The sequence below is a fragment of the Diabrotica virgifera genome, chromosome 4 (genome assembly GCF_917563875.1).
Source record: "Diabrotica virgifera virgifera chromosome 4, PGI_DIABVI_V3a".
NCBI classification, from domain to species: Eukaryota; Metazoa; Arthropoda; class Insecta; order Coleoptera; family Chrysomelidae; genus Diabrotica; species Diabrotica virgifera.
This window is the reverse complement of record NC_065446.1, coordinates 67385248-67397442: the sequence shown is the minus strand read 5'-3', so window position 1 is coordinate 67397442 and position 12195 is coordinate 67385248. Positions and strand designations below refer to the sequence as shown.

The following is a 12195-nucleotide window of genomic DNA, read 5'->3' as shown; positions in this document are numbered from 1 at the left end:
GTAGTTTAAACACACTCCTTTAATTTTGCCGTCTGTACAAAAAAGAAGAATGGACAGATTTAGGTTGGTACTCTGAAACATCCATAGGTTGTCCAACAAAATAAAGCTGAAAACTGAAAAGTTACCAACCAAGCTTCTTTTCTGATAAACTGTCATACAAAATGGTAAGTTTTAAAAACAATTTTTAGTTATCTTCAAAAATAATTGTAATCCTGGGATTAGGATTATTTTAAATGAAATTTAAAATGAGTAGAGGTTTAGTGTTAATATGTTGTAACAATATTTATCAAAAATATATACTTACATTCTAATAAACAATGTCTAACCTAACATTTTTTTTTGTTTTAGTCTTTGGTAATACCAGAGAAGTTCCAACACATTCTTCGTATCTTAGGTACGAACATTGATGGTAAAAGGAAGGTACAATTCGCTCTTACAGCAATTAAGGGTGTAGGTAGACGATATGCCAACATTGTACTCAAAAAGGCTGACGTAAACTTGGACAAACGTGCTGGAGAATGTTCCGACGAAGAAGTAGAGAAAATTATTACCATTATGTCCAACCCACGTCAATACAAAATTCCTGACTGGTTCTTGAACAGACAAAAAGATATCATTGATGGTAAATACAGCCAGGTAAGTGTAGTTAGTTTTTAATTAACTCAACATTTGTAAGAGTGTATTAGTCATTTGGATCACAATATATAAGACTATTATTGACTGGTTAAACATTGGAATATTATGTTTACGGCATGTCTTGCATATCTTTCTGGTATGAAAATAAGCATAAGTTTGTCTACATAGTGCTTTAAGTTTGTAACAAGGAAAACATCAGTTTTTGTTGTAAGACTTCATCACTTCATTATTTTTTCTGAAATTGGAATGTTTTCGTAATTATCTGTAGATTCTGATTTTTGTATACCTAACTCGGTTGACGCCATCGTAGCAACAGTGGCCTAAGCCACAAATAAGCATTTTTAGGTTAATATATCAATAAAAGCAGCAACATTAAATCTTTGGATTAACTGGGGCCTACACAACCTACCTATGTACAGTAGAGCGTTGATTATCCAATCGACCGCTTATCCAAACTCCCGACATCTGTAAAAATTCGATTGAAAATTCCTAAATGTAAGCGTATTGTCCTTCCTATGAAAAATAAACACAAGATAACAAACGGTTAGAAGAAGGTGAATCTGCAACCAATTTATCCAATGAATACAAAGTTGGTAGGCTGGTACTACGAATAAAAAAAAAGATGGACGTAAGTAACTTTATGTTCTGGCTTAATTCTTCTGACGGATCCACAAATCGTAATGCGATAAAACTTGCCTTAAACACGGATTTAGATGCTGTATATAAGAGGTTTACTAAAAAAAGATCTCGGGAAGAACCTATTTCTCCTCCCTGGATTCCAGGGAGTTTTAGCTTTGTTACCTATAGTTTGTGATGCCAAACTAACACCGAAAATCAAATTTCGTATTTTTTAATCCATTCTGAAATACTTTGCCAGACACATGGTTAAAAACACGTAACCCAGCCGCTCGTAAACAGGTAGGATTGCTTTATCAGAAGAAAATTGAAAAAAATCTTCATTTTGTTGCAAATACAGACAGCACTTGTTTGTTTAATTTCTATCCTATTTGTCACTAAAGATATACAGTGAAACTTGGATAATTCGAATCTCAGGGGACCGTTAAAAAAATTCGAATTATCCAAAAATTCGAATTAAAAAATAAATCTACAAAAACAAGGATTATCAACAAAAACATCTGCAAATAATGATAAATATCAGTAGTTGATCAGCAAAGAACAGTAGTTGATCATTTTTATCGCTGGAGACGTTTTTGTTCCTATTATTGCCCGAGTTTTGTCAACCCAAAAAAATGGGCCAACAAAATTCGGCCAAAAATACCAATTAAAACATTTGCAAGCTATAAAAAAGACCAACTTTATTTTTTCCAAAGAGATCCGAAATTTTTAGCTGCTTTTTAGAATTTAGCTTCTCAGTAATGACAAAAGTTTCTAAGATACATAATATGTAACTTTTCTACTATCTTTTCTGAATATTATTCAGAAAAGATAGTAGAAAAGTTCGAATTATCCAAAATATAATTCGAATTATGCAAGACTTTTTACCATTACTTATATAGGAAATGCTAGGGACCAGAATAAAAATTCGAATTAAAGAAGATTTCGAATTATGGAAGTTCGAATTAAGCAGGTTCCACTGTATATGTATGTCTGTAAGTATGTAAAGATGTATGTAAATAAGGCTTTCATTCACCTGTGGATAAATAGTATTGCTGTATCAGTACAGTTCGATTATCCGAAAAAATCGATTTACTGAACACCCCTGTCCCCCCAATTAGTTCGGATAATCAACGCTCTACTGTATTTGCCTAAATTGCGCTACATAATTTGTACTGCCATCCCATACACATAATGGAAATTTATCTCAAAACTTCGTTTTTATTGTTTAGGCTACTGTTGCTCTGATAGTCTTAGTTCAGCTCAGATCTGTTATTTATTCTTCATAAGGTTCCATCTTCTATCAAAGTTTGGATATCAACATCAACATTCATCATCATCTCATCATAAATTATAAAGTTAAAACCAGGATTAACGTTTTTAATAACTTCACTTTCTAACGAATCACATGAAACAGAACCTAAATGTATCACTAATACTTATGTTTATGAATCAAAATTCAGGGATGAATATATATGTTATCATCTGGACAGTGATTTTGTTAAAACATGCTTATGCATTTCATTGTTAAAATCATTTTAGCACATTTAAACGGCTGCTTTTATATGCTATGTGAAAGCTGCTGGTAGCATGTGCAACATTAATGCAAATCTTCTGCCTTTTCTGAAGAAAACTTGAATATGCGGATTAGTCACTGCTTATGTGATATCTAAAAAGCACTTCAAGTAACTTCCAGAGAAAATGTTTTGATTTGCTACAATTTTTTACATTTACAAGTTTAAAAATCATACATCATCGTTCTAATCTGTAAACTGTAAATAGTTTCTGATAATTCTCTGAAAATGAGTTACTACATACATAACTCCCTAGTTTGTCATACCACACAACTGTCCTATCACTGTTTAGAAAGTAATATTTTCAAGAAAAAGTTGGTGGTAAGTAAATGCTTATTAGACAATATATAAATGTTAATGATATGTGTATCTATAAAATATTTCCGTTGTACCATCCTATCTTTTAAAATTTTAAATTATCAAATGTTTGTGGCTTTAGGTATTGACATTTTAAATTAGTTTTAGTTTTTTACTTTTTAAATTATGTTATGGACTATATACGGCAAGGTAAATACGGCTACTGGCAAGTCAATCGCCACGTATTTCGTAGCTCCGAACAAATCGTTTGATTTTGTATAACATACTAATTATTAATTCATTAGACATAAACTATCCTATTAAGTGCAATAAACTCTACAAAAAGTGCTAATTAGTCAGTGTAAAATTTGCAATCCAAAGTGCCTTTTGGAACAGTTTTTGTGAGTACATTTTATCATATTCGTAAACCTTATCAGCATATTCACAGTAAAAACTTTACAATGCCTACGTCACCTAATTGTGGGAATTGTTTAAAACCGATACCTGCCAACGATCGAAAACTTCAGTGCGATGGATGTAAACGACAAATTCACATGGGCTGCACAGAGGTTTCACTTGACGATCGGGTAACCAGACAGAAAGTTCGTGGTATTTGTATTCTGTGCAACTCTTGTAACACAAACGTTGCTAACATTTCTCAAATTAAGGATCTTTTATCTGATCTCAAATTAGATATTAACAGTAAAATGGATGCATTTGATAATAAACTGGCCGAATTAAATGAAAAATTGAAGCAGATTGACTCTCTTAAATCAGTAGAATTTGCGGATAATATAGCTAACGAAGCTGTTGATCGTATTACAAGAGCCAAAAATGTGTTAATCAGAGGCGTCCCCGAAGTGGGTCCTACATCTCAGGCTAAAAAAGATCATGACAATAATGTTATTACATCGGTATTGAGTTCTGTTGGGTGTCAAGAAACTCCGCTGAGTTTTTACAGGGTTGGCAAACCAAATCAACGTTTCCCTCGTATGTTAAAAGTGGTTATGTCTTCCGACTATTTTGCTAAACAAATTCTACGCAACAAATCCAAGCTTCTAGAAGATAAAGACACTGAATCCTTCTCCATAATTGACGACAAAACTCCAATTCAACAACAACGTCTGAAAGACCTTCGAAGCGAACTGGAAACTAGAAAAAACAATGGTGAACGGGACTTGACAATTAAGTACATCCAAGGCATTCCTAAAATTACTACATTTCGCCATTGACCCAAACTCCTCTATGTTCAACGATTGGCTACTTCTTTATACAAACATTGCTTCACTTAATGCTAAATTTACTGAATTTGTATGTAATATTCAATTAATAACACCTCATATTATCTGTATAGCTGAAAGTTGGTTGAATAATAATATTCCTGACTCTTTAATTGCCATACCTAGTTACACTATTTATCGTAAAGACCGACAAAATCGCGTAGGAGGTGGGGTCTGTATTTATCTTTCGGAGTTAATTACTAATAAGTTTTCTATTTGTGCTAAAGATATTCAGACTGCCGGATTAGATATTCTTCACCTGACTATCACCAGAAATTCATTTACCATGAATCTAATTTGCTTGTATCGTCCCCCTGATACCCAACCAGGAACTGATAATCTTTTTATTGAATTACTTGAGGAAATATCACTTCTTGACAATCTTGTTATCGTAGGTGACTTTAACTTTCCCAATATCTCATGGCCAGCTATTTCGTTAACTGACGGTGTTAGCTCTCATAATTTATTTAAAAATTTTATTATAAATTCCAACCTGTCGCAACTTATCACCAAACCTACTAGATTTAGACTTAATAATCAACCATCAACGGTCGACCTGGTAATTACAAACGAAGAACAATAAATATCAACGATAGACATATCTTCTCCAATTGGAAAATCCAATCATGCAGTGATAACTTTCCACATTCAGTTTAACTTATCGAAAAGTCTTAACAAAATGTATACAAAGACTATAACAGTTACAGATTTCTTTAAAGTTAATTCCGCTTTACATCAACTTAATTGGAATAACCTTTTTCATAACTTAATCGATCCCTCGTCAATGTGGGACACTTTTCTTGACACTACAACTAGAACTATTTCAGTTCATACAACTGAACGTCAGCTGTTTAGAAATCAATTAAAACCTTGGATCAACCTTGCCGCTACACGCTTAATTCGACATAAACGGAAGCTTTGGCAATCTTATAAACGCACAGGTTCCCTTGATGATTTTCTTGTTCACCGTAGATTTTCCAATAGAGTAAAACAATCTTTGCTAAACCTAAGGAAAGATTTTGAAGAATCTATCATTGCAAGTGATAATAGTAAGAAAATTTTCCGGTACATTCGCACATCTTTATCGTCTAAAGTCTCCATACCATTGCTTCAAAAAGCCGACGGGTCTTTATGTTCTTCGAATAAAGAATCCTCTGATGCTTTATCGCTGTTTTTCACTCAGGTTTTTACAGATGAACCTAATGATGCCGTTCCTCAAATAATGTGTCCACGTTTGCATGCAACTCTTAATGACATCTCTTTCTCACCGGAGGTAATTAAACAACATTTACGGAAACTACGCAACAATTCATCGCCCGGTTTGGACGGACTAACCTCCTTTTTCCTAAAACAATGCGCAGATTCTGTAGCAATCCCTCTATCCCTTATGATGAATACTTCCTTTAACACGTTAAGCCCCATGTGTACCACACTGGCACACACTCTAGTTTTATCTGGGACCGTGTGTACCTGTCAGGCCACAGCGAAGTGTCGTGTTCTTAATGCCGTGGCTCGTCGAGGATCGCATTTGCCGTGCTTTCTTATGTATAAATGTGTGTAAACGGTCTGTGGTAAACAAAATCAGAGGTTGGTCCGTTAAACCACGTGTTCACAAACAGGTTAGGTTATAATTTCTAACATGCTTCAGTCAGTATCGGTTCGAACGTCTAACGAGGCTAACACTATTTTCTCTTCAGTTTTTTGTTAAAAAGTGGAACTAAAAAATAAGATAATGTTCCGTAAAGGACTATCGGAAGACGAACTTCGCAGACTTGCTGAGGAGAGTGACTTTAGTGATAGTAGTATGTCTGAAAGTACGTTTTATGATTCTGATGCCGATCCAGTGTACAATGAAAATGTTACTGATGGTTCTTCAGACTCATACAGTAGTGAATATGAGTCTCGTAGAAAAAAAGCTAAAATTTGCAAACAAACACAAAATTGCAAAGAATTTACTGCAGGTTCTAGTTCTAACCAAAAGGAGGCTGATACAAGAAGGATAGGTAAATTATTTAAGAATGCACAAATTAGGTTTGTACTTTACTTTTTTTTTGCTTTGTAGAAAAAGCTGAATCTGCAAACGTTAGCCTGGAAGCTGTTATTGACGATGTATCAAGAAATAAAATAACTGCAGGTCCTAGTTGTATCCAAAAGGAGGCTGATACAAGAAGGATAGGTAAGTTATTTAGGAATGCACAAATTCTGTTTGTAGTTTACTTTTTTTTTGCTTTGTAGAAAAAGCTGAATCTGCAAACGTTAGCCTGGAAGCTGTTATTGACGATGTTGTATCAAGAAATAAAATAACATGGAGCGATGTGCCAAATCCAGATGATCTCAATAAGTTCGAACTATCATTTACTTCAGGAATAAATCAGGAAGAACTCGCAAAACTTACAGACCACAAACCAATAGATTTCTACCTACTGTTTATCGACCGTCAAGTGCAAGATTTGTTGGTTACTGAAACTAATAAATACGCCGAACAAACCATAATCGCTGGTATTGTAAATGAGTCAATAACGAAACATTCGCTTATGAGTAACTGGAGACCAATTGACAGAAAAGAATTGCTTCGATTTTTGGCTCTCATTATTTGGATGGGGTTAGACAGAAAACCGAAACTCAGAAATTATTGGAGTAACAATTTACTTTACAAAAATGAAGTTTCTAAAATGTGTGAAATAAGTAGAAGTCGATTTGAAATATTATTACACTTCTTTCACATTTCAGATAACGAGAGCTGCCCACCTGGAAACAGACTCTACAAAATTTCTCCTCTTGTACAAATACTAAATGAAAAGTTTCAGAAAATGTGTACTCCTAGAGAATCGTTATGTATTGACGAAACTATGGTGCCATTTCGTGGTAGACTTAGTTTTTTGCAATACATTCCTGGAAAAAGACACAAATATGGAGTCAAATTGTTTAAACTTTGCGTCGCAGATGGATATACGTACGCCGTTAAAGTGTACGGTGACCAACCATCTGAAAAGTCGTTAGCATCCAGAGTGGTGATGGAACTTATGCAACCGCTTCTAGATACAGGCAGAAGTTTATATACTGATAATTTTTATACGAGTGTTGACTTGGCTCATGATTTAAATAATAGGAAAACCCATTTAGTCGGAACATTACGTTCCAATAGGAAACATAATCCCAAAGCGGTAGTCAATGCAAAATTAAAAAGAGGTGACATAAAGTATCTACAGAGTAATACAAAAGTTGTTATCGGAAAATGGAAAGATAAACGGGACGTTTTATTTTTAACGACCAAGGATATTCCTTTGATGATAGATGTTCAAACAAAACGTGGACCTGTTCCCAAACCATCGACCATTGTTGACTATAATTCTGCAAAATCTTTTATCGATGTGTCGGATCAAAAGGCTGCATATAATTCCCCTGTTCGACGAAGTATGAAGTGGTATCGTAAATTGGCTGTGGAATTACTAACAAATACCGCACTTGTGAACTCTTTAGTTCTCTACAAATCTGTTACTGGCAAACATCTCTCAATTACTGAGTTCCGTGAACAGATTGTTCAAAGTCTTTTAATGCCTCAAACAACTTCTGAAAACTCTTTAACAACTTCTGAAAACTCTTTAACAACTCTGCATACGTTGGACGAGAAAGAGAAAAGGGGAAGGTGTTCAGCATGTTACAAGAACTTTTCGAACCGTGAAGGAAGAGCATCAGCGATGAAGAATGCCAAAAGGGTATACACTTTTTGTCCGGCATGTGCCGTTAATACCGCATATATGTGTGTTAAGTGTTTTGTGAATATTCATACATGTTCTTTGAAAAAATAAATTGTTTTTGTATTTTTAAACTTAAAATATCTTAGGGAGAAGGTATTTGATTATCTTCCTGGTGTGAGCCAATATGGCACACATGGTCCACATTAAAACAAATTACAAAAATAATTATAAATAGACCGTGTGTACCCTGTTGGTACATGCTGTTTTTTACTTAAAAAATGTATTTTGTTTTTATTTTAGAATAGAAATAAATAGTTATACACATTCTTATTTCAAAATTATTAAAAAAATGTTCCGGTCTGACAGAAAAATTATGTCATGATGATCCGGGGCTTAACGTGTTAATCAGGGTTATCTCCCTTCATCGTGGAAATTGGCTTCGGTTACTCCTATTTTTAAGAAAGGCAATAAACTTGATTGCAATAATTATCGCCCAATCAGCCTAGTACCTATTGTCAGCAAGATCATGGAAGCCATTATTTCTGAGAGTTTCTCCTTCACGAAAATGTGATTCCTCACCAACAACATGGTTTTATTAAAGGTCGTTCAGCAATCACGAATTTACTCCATTGTGTTAACGATTGGTCGTCATCTTTAAACGATCGGCATCCTGTTGACGTAGTCTACTTAGACTTCTCCAAAGCTTTCGACCGTGTTCCCAAGCGTCGACTACTAGCTAAATTGGATCACTTTGGTATCCGCGGAAAGTTAAACCTTTGGATTCAGAATTTCCTATCTGATAGGTATTTCCGAGTTCGTGTTGGGGAAGCATATTCATCAGATAAACCTCTCAAGAGCGGAGTTCCACAAGGATCGGTACTTGGACCACTTCTCTTCTGTGTCTATACAAGCGATCTTCCACTTATTATATCTAGTAAGGTTTCCATTTACGCTGAAAGTTGTACGTTAATCCTATTGTTAACCAACATGTTCTTCAACATGATCTCGATACAATATTGAAGTGGTCCTTGGAATGGTTACTTCCTCTAAACATTGAGAAATGCGTTGTACTACACATTGGCAAGAACAACCCGTCACGACATCCCTTAAGCACGGTAACCTCCCACAACGACCTCGGAGTGATAATTAACAGTGACTTAAATTGGTCGGAGCATATTGTGTCGGTGTGTAAACGTGCAAACTCGAAACTATTTCTGATACGTAAGTGTTTTACACGTATTTCTTTAAATTCCATGTGCAGACTTTATTCAATATACGTCAGACCTACTCTTGAGTTTGCAGGACCGGTTTGGAATCCAGATCTCGCTCGTGACAAGGTATTAATCGAAAATGTGCAGCGTAAAGCTACAAGACTCGCATTCGGCCGCGTAAGACCTTGTTATGAAGATAGACTCACCATGGCTCATCTAACGACTTTCGAGCGTCGACGTCTTCGAGGTGATCTAATTTTGTGCTTCCGAATTCTGAAATACAACTTTGGAAACCTAAATACCATGTTTACCATAAACCGAGATGATAGATTAAGAGGCCACCAATACAAATTAAAGAAGGAGCAGGCAATAGCACGGTCCAGAGTAAACTTCTTGCCTAACAGGATATTTAATATTTGGAATAATTTAGATCGGGACACCATATCAGCAACTACAGTGAATACGTTTAAAAACAGACTGGATACGACAATATTTCATACATAAAAATTGCACGATGTTAAATTTTCTATGGATATTTTACTAATATCTCTTATTTTATGTAACTGTCAGTAGTTATTTTACATTGTTATTTTTCTTTGTTTTTGGGCATAATAGGAGCTTGCTCCTCTGCCCTTACTTGTTATGTAATAATAATAATAATAATAATATCAATACTTGTATTGTTTTGACTATATGTACTTTAGCATGTTTATATTAGGTTATCCTATTTCAAATAAAGTATTATATTATATATTATATTATGGGAGATATGCAGTGCTGTTTTTGTGACGGTACACGCCGGTACGCCGTACCGGTACCTCTTGGGACAAAAAATAAGAAAAAACAACAAAATTATAGACAAATTCCTGAATTTTTTCCTTGCTTCCAAATAGCTTAAAACGACCTTATTGAGGCTAAATTTAAAACATTTTCCCGGGTACGGATCCTCTTACGAACATTCCCCAGACTCACCGGAACCTATTGCATGCCGGAACCTATATTGTTACAAAAACAGCACTGGAGATATGTATTATTCGCCTTAGTCATATTTAGAGAGATAGTTTTTTGTGTCTCCTGTAAAATTTGGATAAATGGAGTTACGCAGTTTACAGATTAGGTTGATGACATTTTCCATATATCATAAAAGTTATGTTGTTGATGTTAATTATTGATAAGTTTATTTTCTTTGCAGTTGACTTCTTCCAGTCTTGACTCCAAACTTCGTGAAGATTTGGAAAGGATGAAGAAAATTCGTGCCCACAGAGGTATGAGACACTACTGGGGTCTTAGAGTAAGAGGTCAACACACCAAAACTACTGGACGTCGTGGACGTACTGTTGGTGTATCTAAGAAGAAGTAAATGTAATATTTATAAGGAAATAGAAATTTTTTTTCATTCCTGGGTTTTTTATTAATTTCCAATTCTCAAAAATCAGTGAATTGATTCAACCATTCCTTGATGGAAGTTCATTTTATTTATAATAAAATACTGAAAACTTTTGTTTTCAAAACTTCCACAAAATTTATTATCACTGCAGTTGTTTTGGCAGTGTCTTTTGGAAGAGATATATTTTCAGTAGCTCTATACACTTTATAGTCTTTCACACATTCACTGCATTATAAGACAAATAAATCTTGTATTACGCTAACGGTTGGCTGTGTCAAAGGTTCAATAGGGCTTTTCATTCACAGTCATTTGTTTAGAGCTTCTGTCATATGTCACATAATCCTTGTATATTAATACTATTCACAGATTATACAACATATGACAGAAGCTCGAAACAAATGACAATCAATGAAAAGCCCTATATGACTCATACCATAATGCACTCAACGTAAGTTTATAAATATCTCTTAACCGCAGTGAAGGTGTTATGTGTATTTTTTAATTTACTAAATTCTATATCTGGACCTCGGAGGTAAACTACACTTCTGTCATTTCAAGCAACTGTAAAGTAGAGCACTTTGAGTGTCATACAAATTGATATATCCCATAATTGTTCAAAAGACACTGAAAGAACCAATTTGTATAATTCAACTAATAAAATAAGTGGATTAAAAAACTGATTCAAAACCACACCATGTCGACATAGTGTAGTTTATCTCCGAGGCCCAGATATATTCTAATAAACAGATAGTTTAAGCCCTATATTTTGAAGGTGTTCATTAAAAGAATGATTATGATCTAGAAGCTGAATGCTGAAATGCATACATACTTAGAATCTGTTTTTCTATTAGCGAAAGCTTTTTTGTGTTCTGCTATGCATTTGTTAACATGTTCTACCAGTTTGACTAATATAGTTTTGGTTTTGTAGATATAGGGCAGTCATCACATGTAAGTCTTCGTGCTACCACATGAAGAATAACTTGAGGTGGAAGGAACATAATGCCCTCATTCTAATTTTTTTATTATTGTAATTTTCTTTGTGTAGTTTGAGCTTCATTTATTTATAAAGTTGTATAATTGCTCTATTTTTTCTAAAATCTTTTCAATTATTTTGCTCGTCAGACCACTCTGTCACAACTTAAAATGTATATTGTATATTGCTGCTTGGGCTGTAGTACATGAAGTAGTGTATGTAATACAAAACTGAAGTGTAGCATCAGATTCCTCACTGTCCCAAGAGTATGGTTTAGTGAGGCAATGATGTCACCCGGGCTGAAGGTTTTATGCTATATTTTTTAAAAGAAGGTTTGAATAGGAGAAACAAAATATAAACTAATAAAAATAATATATTACAAATAAATGTACAAATTCTTAGACTATTTTAAACTTAAATAATATAATTTAAGAGAATAATAATATAGATAGTTCACGCCTATGACACCAAAATATTTACAACTTACTCCAATCTGATATTCATTTTTTAACTTTTATTAAGAG

General features: G+C 34.2%; 2 protein-coding genes across 2 annotated transcripts; both read left to right on the top strand.

Annotated features, from left to right (window-relative positions):
* Nucleotides 1–22: 22 nt before the first annotated feature.
* On the top strand, nucleotides 23–10709 carry LOC114324814 (40S ribosomal protein S18). The gene is made up of 3 exons (XM_028272682.1): nucleotides 23–164; nucleotides 349–636; nucleotides 10504–10709. The coding sequence occupies exons 1-3, from the start codon at nucleotides 162–164 to the stop codon at nucleotides 10669–10671; spliced, it is 459 nt and encodes a 152-aa protein (XP_028128483.1). The 5' UTR covers nucleotides 23–161; the 3' UTR covers nucleotides 10672–10709.
* Nucleotides 6135–10573, top strand: LOC126883045 (piggyBac transposable element-derived protein 4-like). Its single transcript, XM_050648234.1, has 3 exons — nucleotides 6135–6405; nucleotides 6465–6578; nucleotides 6638–10573. The coding sequence occupies exons 1-3, from the start codon at nucleotides 6135–6137 to the stop codon at nucleotides 8209–8211; spliced, it is 1959 nt and encodes a 652-aa protein (XP_050504191.1). The 3' UTR covers nucleotides 8212–10573.
* Nucleotides 10710–12195: the final 1486 nt, after the last annotated feature.